Source organism: Anabrus simplex, chromosome 6 (assembly GCF_040414725.1).
Source record: "Anabrus simplex isolate iqAnaSimp1 chromosome 6, ASM4041472v1, whole genome shotgun sequence".
NCBI classification, from domain to species: domain Eukaryota; kingdom Metazoa; phylum Arthropoda; class Insecta; order Orthoptera; family Tettigoniidae; genus Anabrus; species Anabrus simplex.
This window is the reverse complement of record NC_090270.1, coordinates 74,640,506-74,657,916: the sequence shown is the minus strand read 5'-3', so window position 1 is coordinate 74,657,916 and position 17,411 is coordinate 74,640,506. Positions and strand designations below refer to the sequence as shown.

At 38.5% G+C, this 17,411-nt stretch overlaps 1 protein-coding gene across 1 annotated transcript in view; it reads right to left on the bottom strand.

Annotated features, from left to right (window-relative positions):
• Positions 1 to 17,411, bottom strand: part of LOC136875503 (L-xylulose reductase) — a 66,931-nt gene that overhangs the window by 37,948 nt on the left and 11,572 nt on the right. Inside the window, exon 3 of the mRNA XM_067149052.2 lies at positions 4,280 to 4,394. Within this exon, the coding sequence (XP_067005153.2) occupies positions 4,280 to 4,394 (115 nt within the window). The remainder of the gene's footprint in view (positions 1 to 4,279; positions 4,395 to 17,411) is intronic.

The window sequence follows — 17,411 nt, the reverse complement described above, 5'->3', positions numbered from 1 at the left end:
ATTGTTGAATCCAAGAAGTTGTGGGAAGATTTCAGTAATAGTGTGGAAAGGCTGGGTTAAGTGGCAGGGAAACCTTTTTGGACAGTAATAAAAACATTTAGAAAGGGAGGGAAAAAGCAAATGAATATTGTTTTGGATAAATCAGGTGAACTCATAGTAGATCCCCAGGAATCAATGGACAGGTGGAAGGAATATTTTGAAAATCTTCTGAACGTAAAAGGAAATCTTTCTGTTCACATGGCAAAAAACTGAGCCCATGGGGTGGAGGACAATGCTGTGCAATTGCCCTTGAGGAAGTGGAAAGGATGATAAACTCCCTTATCATACGGCAGTAGGTATAGATGAAGTTACACCTGAATTGGTGAAATATAGTGGAGAGGCAGGGATAAAATGGCTTCATAGGGTAATAAGATTAACATGGAATGCTAGTAAGGTTCCCTCTGCAATAATTGCACAGCTCTATAAGCAAGAAACAAGAAGGACTACAACAATTATCGAGGTATTTCCTTAATAAGTATACAAGACAAGATGTTCACAGCACTTTGGAAGACAGGGTGTGATCAGTGGTTGAGAGTAAGTTGGATGAAAACCAGCGTGGTTTCAAATCACAGAGGGGCTGTCAGGATCAGATATTCAGTATGCACCACGTAACTGAAAAATGCTATGAGATGAATAGATGCTTCTTATGTTTATGTTTCATAGATTTAGAAAGAGTACTGAGTACTGAGGGAAAAGATGTTGGCCATACTGGGAGATTATGGGATTAAGGGTAGATTATTAAAAGCAATCAAAGCCATGTATGCTGACAATTGGGTTACAATGAGAATTTATGATAGACTGAGTTCTTGTTTCAAGGTCTTTACAGAGTTTAGGCAAGGCTATAATCTTTCACTTTAGTTGTTCATAGTTTACATGGATCATCTAGTGAAATGTATAAAGTGGCAGGGAGGGATTCAGGTAGGTGGAAGGTAGTAAGCAGTTTGGCTAATGCCAATGACTTGGTCTTAATGGGAGACTGTGCTGAAAGCGTGCTATCTAATATCTTGGAACTTGAAAACAGGTGCAGCAAGTATGATATGAAAATGAGCATTTTCAAGACTAAAGTGATGTCAGTAGGAAAAAAATCTAAGAGAACTGAATTTCAGGTTAGGAATACAAAACTGGAAGAGGTAGACCATTTCAAGTATTTAGGGAGTCTATTCTTCGAGGATGGTAGAATAATAAATGAGATTGAATCAAGGGACAGCAAAGTTAATGAAGTGACCTTGCAGTTGTGATCAGCAATATTCTGTAAAAAAAGAAGTCAGCTCTTGGATGAAACTATCTCTACATCTTGTTTTCAGACCAACTTTACTGCGTGAGAGTGAAAACTGGGTGGACTCAGGATATTTTACTCATAAGCTACAAGAAGCAGACATGAGAGCAGCAAGAATGATCGCTGGTACAGATCGGTGGAAACAATGATAGGAGGGTGCTGTTGGGAAGTGTTTCCTGATTGTGATGTCCTGCAAGATTACAGTTTTGCACTAACTCCTTTTAGGCTGTTAAATAAATTGTCAATGATGCTACTACCATTTGACAGATGTATGTCTTGTCTACTTTAAGACAGAGTAGTTATATGCTTTCACTCCCAAGGTAGTCTAGCACCATCTTAGATTTTCTTGAAGTTTGGTCAATCCTGCAATTTAAATCTTCTCCAATTATTATAAGATCTGTGGAAGGCACTACTGAAAGTGCTACACATATCAACATCTGCAGCTCTGGTTGAAAGCAGACCCCAAGGTATATACCATATGGGGTCCTCAGCCCAAGTTGGACACCAAGGGAACTAATAAGGCTTTTAAAGATTGGGATATTGTTAAGCCATCATCAAGAGGTCTACAGCTCCAAGTTGTGGCCAAAAAGGGTTATATTATGATGGTCTAATTTTCAGGAATCACAGGATAATGGAATCATAACTTACAGTAGTCCTGGAGACAGGACACTCAACTAAGCAAAGATCCAAAACAAGGAATGGAACTGTCATGCAACTTAGATGTTTGACATGGAATATCAAAGGTTTAAAGAATGTGGTAACCAATTTACTGACAGCCTTATTTAGTGGTTATGATACCGTAATTTTGACAAAAACACTCTGGACGGTCACCTGTCGGCACATACACCTTACTCAGTGCGCATCTTTGCTGAACAAGACAACATAGTCTGCCCCAAACAAAATATATCCTGTTTAATAAGATTGAGAAAGATTCAATTTACAGTGATTCACAAGACAAGCAATACTTAGAGAATGCTGTATACTGGAATTATCAAAATTACTCATGTACAGATATTACTATGGCAGTTTAAAAAATAAATGTGTAGACAATATTAAACTTCTACAAACAGATACAGATTCATTCATTATATAATCAAATCTTAGGGCTTTTATGAGGATATGAAGCAAGATACAATTACCATGTCAGCAAGTGACTATCCAGATTATTTTCCAGTAGATATTCCTAACATTAATAAGAAAGTATCTGGCTTATTTAAAGACAAATTTTCTGGTATACGTATTAGAGAGTTTGTTGGCCTAAAATCAAAAGTGTGTGCCTTAGGACAGATGTTAAGAAAAAGAAAGTATGTGAAGAAAACAAGAAAAGCAGTGTGCAGCTTGAAAACTAAAAAGACTGCCAATTTAACCAACAGCATACTACAGCAGAAATATATCAAATACATTAAAACAACTTACAAACATACACAATTAAAGAATTGGAAGTTGCTCTAAATGTACCTTGTAGACAACATGATGCCTTTGTTTTGGACATTACAGTATAAACAAATGTAATTACTATACACAGGCTTAGTCAGCTTATCATTTCTAATTTATTAAAACAGCAATTTCGAGGTGAATCTTTCTCATATGAGGGTAATTCCAAAAATAAGGTCTCCTATTTTTTTATAAATACAGAACTCTGTTCGCGTGGCTGTTGGTCACAATATTGTGAAGAGTGTTTCCCGTGCTCGCATATAAATATGCGTGAGCCGCGCTGAGGCACTCAGTCTTGTCTTGGCAGCCGTTGAGAATTGAGTTCCCATTGGATGTTACCACGAAGTGCGCACAGTTATTCGGTTTTTGAATGCAAAAGGTTCTGAACCGATTCAAATCCATCGCCAACTGATGGAAGTGTATGGTGAGTCGTGCATGGACGTCAAAAATGTTCGTAAGTGGTGTAGAGAGTTTGCAGCTGGTTGGACTGAAATTCACAATGAACAAACAAAGGAGCGAGAGACCGTCAATTTCTGTCGAGACAGTCGTGAAGTTTGAGCAAATCATGTGTGAAGATCGGCGGATCACCCTGGATTATCTCCACACTTTGGTTCCTAAGGTTTTCCAAAGTGCCGCTTACAACTTCCTGAACAGCATGGCGGCGAGCTGGTATGACATGGGCATGCAAAAACTGTCACAGCATCTACAAAAATGCATTGAGCGAAATGGTAAAATATCATAAAAGCATCAAAAGAAGCCTAAAACAAAACATTATAAAAAGTAACAAATCAATATTCAGCCCATTTTAAAGTGACATTTCACTTAAGCGTAATTGTGGACCTTAAGATCACACGCGAGTCCTCATATTCCTAGTCCGCGCACGAGTCCTCACGGGTTAATACAAAACCAATTGCAATATGTATTCACGACAATGGGCAAACATTCTTAACTGTCATGGAGCTAAGTGATGAATGTGAATTGCTAACTTCCAATCAGTTTTAAAATCCTTGTAATATGCATTTTCTTTTGGCTTTGCTTTATTTTGTGTGTTTTTTTCTTTTTTTTTTCTGTCTGTCTGTCTGGATAAAGTTAAGTCTGACTTACTGGCATCCGGATTAACTATGTTTTACTGTAATGTGGAAGGAAGCAATGCACTTGCCAACTTGAGAGAAATATACCTATACTTAACATCAGTATAATAACAAGCCTTAGGATGCCCTCCTAAGGTTAAATGCATAAATTTCAATCTCAAATGTTAGAAGAAGCTGAGGATCACTAATACATTATTTTCAGCCAGAAATGAGCCAAATGACTTTTGACTTCAATCATGTTTCAAGTCTTAAATTTTTTTTTTTTGTTGAGAGCCATTTACAGTCAAGCATACTTGTTAGGCTGCACACTTCAGAATATTAGAAAAAACAATAACTGGATGTTAATAGTGTGAAATAATTATCTAAATGACTTGGATTAAAATTAGTTTTCAGTACAATTACACTTATTCCATCACATATTAAAACAAATAAACATCACCTGTGATGCCTGAGAAGATACATTCACAATACTACCACTGGTCTTTCTTTTAATCAAATCTTGAACCACCACCTGACTTACATTAATGACAGATTTCACATTCACATTAAATGATCTGAAAGAATAAAAACTGCAGTAACAACACACTGACTGTATCATAATTATGGCAATCTGGAATGAACATGCAAGTTACAATACACACTAAATAATATCAAGTTGTATGAAGAAACACAGGAACACCACTGTAACCCACAATAGGATGAACACAATGACAGGTTTGTGGAAAGAGGTAACAGAAAGAGGAAACAAGGATAATCATGAAAATACTAAAGGACAAGGATTATTTAAACACTGCTCTCTTCACACAGCAATAACATCAGCCCACTGAGAGCACATTTCTGCTTACTAACTTTATCACAAGGGCAGACATCAACATTCATTCAAAGGTGCTGATCATTTGTGTACATGTTTACCCTTGTGGGTTCTAACACTAACCTGTCACTGTGCTTTTATCAATACAGTAAACTCTCGGTTTAACAGGTTATTAGGAATTAAGGATTATCTGAAAAATTGAAAGTCTGTTAAATTGCAAATCTTAGGAATCATATTGACAATAAAAGACTTTCATTAGTATTAATGTACTTTAATGGAAACAATTTTATTTACGAGGTGTGTTCAAAAAAAGACCGAACTGTGGCTAGAAAATCTTTATTATGTAGCTTACATCATTTCACAGACTGTCCCCTTCAAAATAGTCCCCTGCACTATCAACAGCGTGTTGCCAACGTTTCTTCCACTTTTGGAATGCTTCCTGGAATGCACTTTCTTTGATGGCGCGAAGTTGCCTCGTCGCATTCTCCTTGATCTCTTCAATGTCTTTGAAACGATGTCCTTTCAAGGTGGTTTTCAATTTGGGGAATAAGAAAAAGTCTGCTGGAGCCAAGTCGGGAGAATAGGGCGAATGGGGCACAACAGGAATTTGGTGTTTTGCCAGGTAACTGCGGACCGAGAGAGAGGCATGTGCTGGCGCATTGTCATGGTGCAACATCCAGGATTTGTTTCCCACAGTTCAGGCCTCTTCCTGCGCACAGCATCTCTCAAATGCGTTAAAACATTCTGGTACAGTTCTTTGTTCACTGTCTGGCCTCGGGGTACAAACTCGTGATGGACAATGCCTTTCCAATCAAAAAACACAATCAGCATCACCTTGATGTTTGAACGACTCATTCGTGCTTTTTTCGGTAGAGGAGAACCTTTCCCCACCCACTGTGATGATTGCCTTTTGGTTTCGACATCGTAACCGTACACCCACGTCTCATCTCCAGTGTTTCCACAAACGTTTTCCCAACTTTGAAGCAGAACTTCACGCACACGCGTTGTTCCTCAAGCTGTTTCATTATAGAAGTCGACGAAAATGTGACACACGCAATCACTTCAGAGGCTCTAACTCAACTGATAATGCAGGCATTGGAATGCGGAAAGCAGCGGTCTGTTGTCAGAAGTTGCTGCTAGGCGCCGCCATAGTCACAACTCGCTCAATGTTGCGGTTTGCGCGCAATTTACAAAGTTCGGTCTTTTTTTGAACACACCTCGTACATACAAATTTACAGTGGATTTGGCTTGTAAAAAACAATGAGTTTCAGTTGCTTTCGGCTTGTGTCTGTTTCTTGATTTATTCTTTATTGAAATTGCTGAAAATGTTTGTGATGGATCTGAAGAGGCACCTATGAATGAGATCTGTGTGTTTTCTAATCACCAGTAGTTTCAGACAAGGTGAAATCACATCATCATCATATCCGGCTCCATGGCTAAATGGTTAGCGTGCTGGCATTTGGTCCAGGGGTCTCGGGTTCAATTCCCGGCCAGGCCAAGCATTTTAACTTTCATTGGTTAATTCCAATGGCTCGGGGACTGGGCATGTGTACCGTCTTCAGCGTTAGAATTCATCATAGGTAGGGCCCCATCCTCACAGATGCATAGTCGCTTATACGGCGTCAATGTGAAAGACCTGCACCACGCCACTTCGGAGGCCACACACAATTAATTATTATATCATCATCATCTTTGTTATAATCTGCTTTCCAATTGCCTTGTACAACATCAGGGGTACCATAATATCCTCCTGGCAGTCTGCTCCAAAGTTTCATGAAAGTCAGGGACTTTCTAAACCTCTAAAATTGTATTCTGGTTCATTTCTGTTCAGTAATTAATTTTTAATTATCTACATTTATTTGTCAAATATGTCCATTAAATCCAAGTAATTCATTTTTAATTATCTACATTTATTTGTCAAATATGTCCATTAAACCCAAAGTCAGTTGAGTTAGGTCTGTTGAATCGAGGGTTTACTGTATTAATAAATGGAAGTCAAACTGCAGTGATGTATAAAGGTAGGAATAAATATGAAAATATACATGAATTTACAAGGCACTTTCAGGGACCCCAGAAACTTAAAACTCGGTACCAGAGAACCTGAAACTCTCAAAATCCCTGGAAAATCAAAAATTCACAAAGCTCCTTGAGAGAATCAAGTTAGGGAAGGAGTTTGAAATTGTGGCTCAGCTTAAGTATGCAAAAGTTCTTTTCACCCAGTGGAAAATTTTCATTCGACATAAAATATATCTCATTTTGTTCCAGTACTTAGTCCCTCGGTTAAAATTTCTATCTCCAAAAAAAAATGTGTAAACCATACTTCCTTTAATCATTTCAAAACTATAAGAGCTATCAAAAATATAATAAGGTCCAAAGAGTCTATCCAAATAGCTTTCAAGGTCAGATGGTGTAAGAGTGAGCAGCATGCCCATCCACCAGTTTGTAATGAAATTAGAGTTCAGCGTGCGCAACAGCTCGGGACCATGATGTGATAGCACGTGTTGTAGGGTGGTGTTCATTTTGCCTACACGAGATCTATCAATGTCTGTTATAACATTTGTGAGAAAACTTGACTAAGCAGGTGGAAAAAAAATGAAATTGTTGCGAATTTTGTGAAAATTTCTGAAATGTCTTAATCATCATCATCATCATCATCATCATCATCATCATCATCATCATCATCATTTCCCTTTATCCAGCTGTAGCCGGGTAGGGGCAAATATGGTTCCTCTCCACTTTCTTTGGTCTTTCCACCACTCCTCCTCCAACACTGTGTCCCAGTCCAGAAATGTCTTAATATCTGAATTTAAAGAAGATCCAAGGCTACTGCAAATGAAAACAAATCAGAAAGAATAAGTCAAAGGGAAATCAACAAGACCAAGATATCTGGGGCTGGATGGAGAAGAGTCTAATCAAAAGAAAAGAAAGAAAAAAAAGATTAATTTCTCTAAACTTCACTTCTTTTACATTGACTGTTCATGTCCATAGTATTCCTTAAGCTACACGTGTCTCTTGGGTGGTACTAGAGAAGTCTCCAGGCACAAGGGATATGCTATCTTGCTATCATCTCCTCCAAAAGGCACTCGGCATCATTGGTTATCCACATCTGCCTCTTGACCTCCCAGGTGAAGCAATACGCGCACACATTCTAAGCTCTAACGAGAGTTGCACAAATCAATCAATCAATCAATCAATCAATCAATCAATCAATCAATCAATCAATCAATCAATCAATCACTGACCTGCATTTAGGGCTGTTGCCCAGGTTCCCTATCAATTGCTTACCTAGTTTTTTTTTCAGAGAACTTTAAAATTTATCAAACATTTTCCTTGGTAAATTATTCCAAATCCAAATGTCTCTCACTGTAAATTAATATTTGCTCCAATCAGTCCTCTTAAATTCCAACTTCATCTTCAAAAGCTATCAGTCTTATTTGTCACACCCACCCCCCCTTTGGAGAGCTGGGTCACATAACATTTGCACATATCAAACAAGGTGATTATGTAATAATCCAAAATAACAAACCTGAAGGAACATACGTCAGCCGATAACACACCATGAAAAACATTTCAAATTTTAACAACATACACATGGCTAGAAACAAAGATACGCAGGATTACAAAGGATATAGGAAGCAGGCCGGGAAACCCTACAGAGGACGTGATCTTACGTGACATTGTAGGGAAAAAGATGTGAGAGCATTTACCCTTCATTCAAGTTTTAATATTACAGCAATTAAAAAGGATAACATCAACCAGAAAACAAGATGAAACGAAACACGAGATTTCTGCCCATGGTTCTTCAGAAAATAAAAATCGCGATAAAATGTTTTAACTACTTTTAAGGAAGGTGAGCATAGCTTGACAATACAATTCACAATGGAAATTTAACAGGGAATATAAACATAATTACAACCATCTTACAAGGCAAATAGAAAAAGGGTTTGCAAATTATTGCCAATAGTTTACAAAGAAAATAACAACGGAATTTGAAATTTAACGCAGAGGCCTTTAAAGTTGCTGTCCTCCCCTAATACACATCAGCGAGAGACACATCGCTCCACAGGCTTACCCTAAATTGACACAGCACTACGGGAGGCAACCCAAATGGAAAAATTAAATTTTACATTACACAAAAGGTTAATAAAAAGGAACTGCCTCCAAAACAAAGGATGTGCCTAGCTGATGAACTAAGGCATTACAAAGCAAAACGGCGAGAACCAGGGTCTAAGGTAAACTCCGAAACCAATAAATTTACATATTAATTTAACATTCGAGAAAAGAAAACATGCTTACCCTGACCGTGAAGACGTATGAAAACCAAAGACGCGGAGCAGGGCCCTGCTACAACCAAGTAGCCAAAGGCCGGAAATTGAGAAACACTCAAACAGCCAATCAGGGAAGCTACCTACGATTCGACCCGAAATTTTCACCAATAAAAATGGCTGTTATTCCAGCCAATGAAAATACCTTACCTAATATGATAATGTGAGAAACACATTCTAGAGGTTTCGATTGCGAAACTCAGCGATTTCGTGATTGAAGCCTCCACATGTACAGGGTGATACAAAAGACGGGTTACAAAAAGCATAATTTCTTCCAACACTCATAATGATTAAATAAATATCTCTCCTGTGAGTCCTGAAAATCCTTATTACTTTTTTTAATTCACAAAAAATTTACAAAAGATGAAACAAATATTTCATCAACTTTTTCAAAAATGTCTTAATTCTTGCGATGGCGATTTTACCAAAATGTACATAAATGCACAACCCAAAAACAAACAAAGATTTAATTAAATTCTTCGAAATTGTCCAAGAGTTCCTTAGTTCATTCAATGACCATTTCACGATAAATTTTTAGCATAATGACAAGAATTAAATAATTCCATCCATGTTATGAATTTCTCATCACTGGCGACATTATTTATTATCAATATGTGGTATATATTTTGTCACAAGTATCAACATTTCTTCAGATTTTCTTTCCTTTTTGTTGAGTAGAGATGTCTCTTAGCAGAGAAGATGCTTGGAGAGCTATCGTGTTAACTGAAGATAGACAAAGTATTTCGACGCCCGGTTCAAAAGTAAGACATCTCCAAAAAGTTGTCTGTTGTATATGAGATTGAAAAATTATGTGTCTTTATAAAATCAGACATTATTGGTATCTTTTTTTTTCTTTTACAATTTTATTTACATCACAATGACACAGGTAGGTCTTAAAGCGATGCTGGAGATGGGAAAGGGCTGGGAGTGGGAAGGAAGTGGCCGTGGCCTTAATTAAGTTACAGCCCTAGCATTTGTCTGGTGTGAAAATGGAAAATTGCGGAAAACCATCTGCAGGGTTGCCAACAGTGGAGTTTGAACACACTATCTCCCAAATGCAAGCTGATAGCTAAGTGACCCAAACCGCAAGGTCACTTGCTCAGTGCTTATTCTTTCATCCTCTAAGCCACTGTAGAAAAATGACACATAACATATTGTTCCTGTTGAAAACTACTATATTTCAAAAAGGTGCTGTTGTGAAAAATTCAACACGACAATTGTGGACATTTCTATAGTAATTTTTTTGGCTTAGTTCAGTTTTGATTAAAGATACAACTTATTGCAGTACTCAACCATAGAGCTTGAAAAGGAAAAAGAATGATATAAATAACTCAAAATCAACTGTTTTTGAGTTGTCGGACTTTTGAACCAGACAATCAATTTTTTACGCTACTCAAATGATCAGTGCATCATTAGCAAGTGTCCAGTTTGATCTGAGATGATTCTGAGAACTCGGTACTTCTCAGAGATGAAGGCCATCAGACGTCTACAACTGCCATTGATGATGATAGGTTCCTGGTCCTTCAGGTCTTGCAAGGTTGCCACTCTACTGCAGTTCAGCCAGAAATAATCTTGAGGCAGTAAGGAACGTCACTGTACGAGGACTGTAAGACAAAGACTTTTGGAAGCAAATATGAGGTCAAGTAAAAATACACCACTGGTGTCCATCTTTCTCCTCAGCATCGAGTAGCATGACTAGAACTTGTGTCAGTAATGGAACTGGACTATGGATCAGGAGTCAGTGGTGCTCTTCACAGATGAAGTACTGGGGAGCAATATTCACCTAACAATATCTTCCACAGCATGCTGTTTGGAGGTGGTTCCATCGTAGTTTGGGGTGGTATCAGCTTTGAGGAATGAACGTAGCTTGTCATCACTGATGGAGATGCTCTGAGAACACCCACCAATACACTGAAGAGGAGTTAGTAGAGCACAAGATCCCCTTTGCTCCATTTGTTGGCATAAACTTCTGACTGATGCACAACACCTGCCCCCATATCATCACTCGTTATGTGTTATAATTTATTTGTACGAGGGAGGATCAAATATAAAAAGGATTTTATTTAAACTCATTTATTGAAAAACACAAGGAAATTACAATTTATTTTTCCACATAGTTTCCTGCTTTGGAAATGCATTAGTCTCAACGTATAGGCAGCTTTTCGATGCCCTCATCGTGAAAAGAGCAGGATCGTGTCACCAACCAGTTGCACACAAAGTCTTCCACACTCTCGTCATCTTCAAATCGTTGCCCTCCTAGAACTTCTTTAAGCGGTCCGAACAAATGGAAATCGCAAGGCGATAAGTCCGGGCTGTAAGGAGGATGATCAAGTGTAGTCCAGTCCATTTCCTGCAGCTTGGAGACAGAGCTGCAGTTGGGGCTGTGCACTGTCGTGGAGGAGGATGACATGTCGAATCGGTTGGTTCTGTCTTTTGCGGCGAGGTGCAACCCTCGCCTTGTTCAAGAGCTCGCAGTAGTAAGCAGCACTGATGGTGTGTTACTCATGCAAAAAAGTCAATCAGCAAAATGCCTCGCCGATCAAAAAAAATGGTTGCAAGAACCTTGCCAGCTGACAGTCGAGTCTTGGCTTTCACTGGTACTGCCTCTCCTTTCCTCCGCCACTCCTTACTGGCTTGTTTGGATTCGGGAGTGTAGTGGTGGACCCATGTTTCGTCGCAGGTGACGATCCGACTCAAAAATGCATCACCTTCCTCTGCAAACCTTGCTGTAAGCCTCTGACAGACCTCCAAACATCTCAACTTCAGATTTTCGGTCAAAAGGTGAGGAACCCATCTGGAACACACTTTACAGAACTGTAGGTTGTTTGTGATCATTGCTTGACAGCTCCCATAACTGATTCCAACTTGTTCTGCAATTTCTGATACTCTCGCCCGTCGATCGTCGTCAATGTCTTTAACCGCATGAATGTTTTCGTCTGTAATGCTGGTCCGAGGACAGCCATTGTGTTGCTGATTTTCCACATGTTCTCGTCCTTTCTTGAACTTTTTATGCCAGGCAAACACACGCACCCTTGACAATGTTTGATCAACGAACTGTGCAGTCAATCTCTGGCAAATTTCCGCCGCTGTAACTCCTTCACGAGCAAGAAATTTTATAGTTATGTGTTGTGCAGTGGAGGGTTGCACCTGTTGCTCCAACACTGTGAGCGTTACTGACGAAACGATGGTAAATATCTAACAGCATGCTCTCTCCACTCCTAATGATCCTGCCTAAGCACAGCAGAAGTGCAGGGCCAGTCCTAACAACTGTTGACGTTCAGGAACAAAATTCCTGTTTATATTTGATCAACCTTCATAACTTAATCATAATCATACAAACTCTGAACTGGCCAACTTGTAGCCAAGACCTCAATCTGAATGAACACCTATGGGATACTCTTAAGCAAAATGTTTAACATTGAAATTTTGACACCATCATAACTGGGGGAGTGGATGCGCATCTCCCATGAAAACAACCCAGTACCTTGAGGGTAGTATGCCAAGGCACAAGCAAATACTTTAAATATTACTTATCTAGACTCACAGAGCACGCTGATGCTATGAGAAATATTGAACACAATTGCGCGTCACCATGTTGTGGGCACTTCAACTTTGAATGCATGGTTAACACGTAATAATGTTTGCAGTTCCTTGCGTGCTTTCATACTGAATCATGTCGGTTAGTGGATCTGGTGCAGTATTATGTGATGGGGTGATAATATATTGCCAAATGTTTTCAGTGAATAAGTGAGAGCTTTTGTAGTTACGTACATTAATGGGCAATGTTAAAGGAGAGTTAAGTTAGGCCTTACGTGTGGAGTGGAAAATTATTCAAGGATGGTGAATCCTTGTGCAGCTTTTTATTGTACGGATCACTATCAGAAGAGATCTGGTATGTCTTCTCATAAGTGAGTGGAAATTGAACTGTTATGAAATTATTTTCAGTTACCATAATCGTGAATTAAGCAGGCCATAAGACGGCGGATGTGGAATTTTGAATGTATAGGCTTCTTATTCTTGGCCTTTTTCCAATTTACTGACAAGGGAACACATACATGTGTTACACTCGGATTCGGTTGAAATTTGGTAGGAATATTCGTGGCAGGCAGTAGAATGCTAAGGTGAAAACTGCATGTGCCCAGCGCAAGTTTAAACGCCAAAATTGAACAAATAAATAGTCGTAAAATTAGAAGTGCCGCAGGAGTATCGGGGTGTGGCGGAGAGGTAGGGAGGAGCGAAGCAGTGGACGTGAACCAACCGGGCTATGTCGAGTTGCGCCACCAGCCAGGCAGCGTATAGTTAGCGCGTTCCCCGTAACTTCCTGATCAGATGTGCATAACATAAATATGAAAACAGCACACGAAACGAGTGTACAAAGGACGATGTTTGAACAATGATGCCAATAAGGTTTGAAAAATTCACGCCCGAGTTCTTGTTACCCGTAATTTATAACATGTAATATGACAGCCAACCAGGCAAAATGTAGATTAAATAAGTATCTCAATCTGAAAATGAAGATTTGTAAGTTAGTAAAGGATTTAGCTTTTCTTAAACAATGTCTGAGACTAAAACTGGTACCTACTTTTCTTAAATCAACACAACGTAAGAACATAAGCAGTCCAAGCCTCTCAGCCATAGACGCCCAGGAGAGATACGGTTTACTCTGTCTGCCATCTAGTGGATCTAGAGTAAAATGGAACATTGAAATTGACGAGTAGACAGCCAGATGGCATCAAATTGAAATGTCTGCACACGGTACCTGAGGCCATACGATTTTTTTTTTTTTAAACCCAAAATAAGGTAAATGAATTATGGCTTAAAAATGAAATCAAAGCATATTACAGGAAGAAATCCAAATTGAATTTGCAATTATATAACGTTCACTTTACAAAAGAAAATATTTATAAAATCCTCCTATCAATACAAGTCAAGTCATCTGTTAGATGAAGCAAAGTCTATACATGTTTCAGCCTAATCTCAAGGCCATCTTCAGTAGTAAAACAATGATTACATTATATATAAACAAATTAAAAATCGTAATGATGTGAAGTGACAGTGATCATGATTAGTGAGTTAAAAACACATTGAGGTACAAAGTCCTCTCGTCTAATAGATCTTGCTGACTGTTAAATAAAAACACTATGCTGAGGAGTGTAGTGAGACCGTCAATACTACGAATAAAACTTGTATAACATCTGTAATGAGAAAAAAGGAATATATGAGTGGATGAAGAACAAGTTAAGAATGATGTACAAAAAGAAAACTCATATAACTTACTTGTAACTAAAAGTTGTCGTCTCGAATGGAGATGACCTTGTCGGTCTCAAGTCACACTGACAACTAAGCCTGTGTGTGGCTTACTGTGTATCTGTGTTGATGTGGTTGGGAGGGGTAATGGAGGGGAGTGTTTTTATTTAACAGTCAATTGAGATATGTAGATGATACGTTTGTAATGAAATGAAATGTCGTATGGCTTTTAGTGCCGGGATATCCCAGAACGGGTTTGGCTCGCCAGGTGCAGGTCTTTCTATTTGACACCTGTAGGCGACCTGCGCGTCGTGACGAGGATGAAATGAAGATGAAGACAACACATACACCCAGCCCCCGGGCCATTGGAATTAACCAATTAAGGTTAAAATCCACTGACCCGGCTGGGAATCGAACCCAGGACCCTCTGAACCGAAGGCCAGTACGCTGACCGTTCAGCCAACGAGTCGGACACGCTTGTAATCATAAACAAAGATGTCACTAATAGTCAAGAAATCTTAAATAAGTTAAATGAAATCGAACCTAATTTGAAATTCACAAAAGAGGACGAAGTTGATAACTCATTGAATTTTCTAGATGTGACAGTTACGCGTAAGGTTAACACTTTTGATTTCCAAATATTTAGAAAACCGATACAATCATCTACAACTATAAACAATTTTTCTTTACACCCGAATTCACATAAACAAGCATCTTTGCACAGTCTGATTTATAGAGCACTTAGAATCCCTCTATCTCCCAAAAATTTGAAGAAAGAATTAAATTATATTAGGTACCTCGCTAAACAAAATGGTTTCAAAATAAAAATGATCAACAAATTAATCAATAAAATTAAGAACAAGGTATCCACAAATCCGATACCAGAAAAAACAAAAAAAAAAACTGAGTATGCTACATTCACTTTTAATAATCCAGCTATACACCAGATTACTAACGTATTCAAGAAACATAATTTTAATATAGCTTTTAGAACTACTAATACTAACCAGTCCATATTCTTTAATCATAAAAAAGTTAATTATGATAAAAATCATTATTTGGGATTAGGAGTATACAGACTCAAATGTACTCAGTGTAATTTTTCATATGTTGGACAGACTGGGAGAAGTTTTATGACAAGATACATGGAACATGTTAACGCAGAAAAACATAGTAAATACTCAGCGATGAGTTGGGTATGAGGGAGACTGGTCACAGATTTGAATCCACAGAGAAAGACCTAGCGATAATTAGAAACATAGAAAAAGGAAGAACGTTGAATGAATTAGAAAGTTTATATATCTATTTAGATCAGACGTACAATAAGCAACAGAATCTTAATGAAACCACGGACAGTAAAAGTATGTTATATGAATTAATACCGAAATTATTAAAGTCAGTCAGTTCGAATAAATTTAGGATACCTAATATATTTAATTCTTCATACTCTAATCCTCCTCCCATACCTATAGATATTAGGCCTACTTCCAGCAATACGGTTGACTCCGCCCCTTTGTCAGCCTCGTCACAACTGACTCCACCCATCCTCTCCTCCCTTCCACACTCCCCTATTGCTTCCCCTCCAAGTTCACTGCCGCCTCTGCAGCACAGTTACAACACCAGACTGAGAGCCAACAGAAGGGCAGCAACCAACACAACAGTAGATAAGAAATAACAACTTTCAACTAACATGTAAGTCCTCATCTGTTTCAATTTTTGTAATCCGAATTCTCTTCTTACGTTCAACTTCTTATTTCATCTTTTCCTTCTCTTACAGAAAACATTATTTTCAGTATCTACTGACATTTCCTGGCAAGGTTTCAGCCAATATATTACCTACCAGTGCTAAGCGCCACTTACAATTTTTCAACTGATGCTTCTGTCTCACTTCATGCTGATGAATTTCATAAGCGGCCTTGGATTATTGTATTTATGACAATCATGTTAATGCTTGTGTTCACGCCCTCATGTCGTTGGCTTTATATTATTACCACTTTGGTTTTCCACTAACATTTTAAATGAACTGTTTTAATTTGAATTTTAATGGAAGAAGTTTTAGTCTCCGACAAGATTCTAGTTTAATCATTGACAGTGTTTCCATTAGCATCTTTATATATTGTATCATTTTTCACATTTTTATGTCCCGAATTTTAATAACTGGCTAAACTTTTAGCTTCCACTTTTAATATTAGTTGTACTCTTGGTGATTGTTTTTAGGCTGAAGATGCCCTTAATTGAGGGCAAAACATGTCCCATTTAACTGTGAGTCTATTTATGTAACCACTATAAGTGAAAATAAAAGTATTGAATAGGTAAATAAAAAAATAAAAATAAAAAAAAAATAAAAAAAGAGTATTGAATAGGTGGATTAAATTAAAACACCTTTATTGTTGTTGAACATACCACTTAATCGAGCAGCTCGTCTCCTTTCTCCCAAGTCTTCCCAGCCCAAACTTTGCAACATTTTTGTAACGCTACTCTTTTGTTGGAAATCCCCCAGAACAAATTGAGTTGCTTTTCTTTGGATTTTTTCCAGTTCTTGAATCAAGTAATCCTGGTGAGGGTCCTATACACTGGAACCATACTCTAGTTGGGGTCTTACCAGAGACTTACATGCCGTCTCCTTTACATCCTTACTACAACCCCTAAATACCCTCATAACCATGTGCAGAGATCTGTACCCTTTATTAACAATCATACGAGGGCCATTCGGAAAGTAGTACCCGTTAGCGCTGCATGAAGCGCTGACGACTTGGGTAGCCGTTGGGCAAGGTCAGACTGCGTCAGTGGCTTGTCTGCCTGCTCTGTGTGAGGTTGCGTGACGCTAGCATTGCCTGTGTTGTGTCTGTGATCGTTTAAAATGTTTAAACAAATTGAGAACCCCGCCAGTTGTGAAGTGAGGGCCGTGATTAAATTTCGTAATGCACGAAACGTTCAACCTTGTGATATTCATCGCCAATTAACGGAAGTGTATGGAGGCAATGTGATGGACGAGTCGTCTGTTCGGCGCTGGTGTCACAACTTCAACCTGGGGAGGGGGAATACACACGACGAGGAGCGTTCAGGGAGACCATCTGTTATTACAGACCAACTGCTGAGTGCAGTAGACGAATGCGTGAGGAACGATTGGCGCCTCACAATTGATGAACTCTGTGAACATTTTCCTAATGTGTCTTGAACAAGTGTTC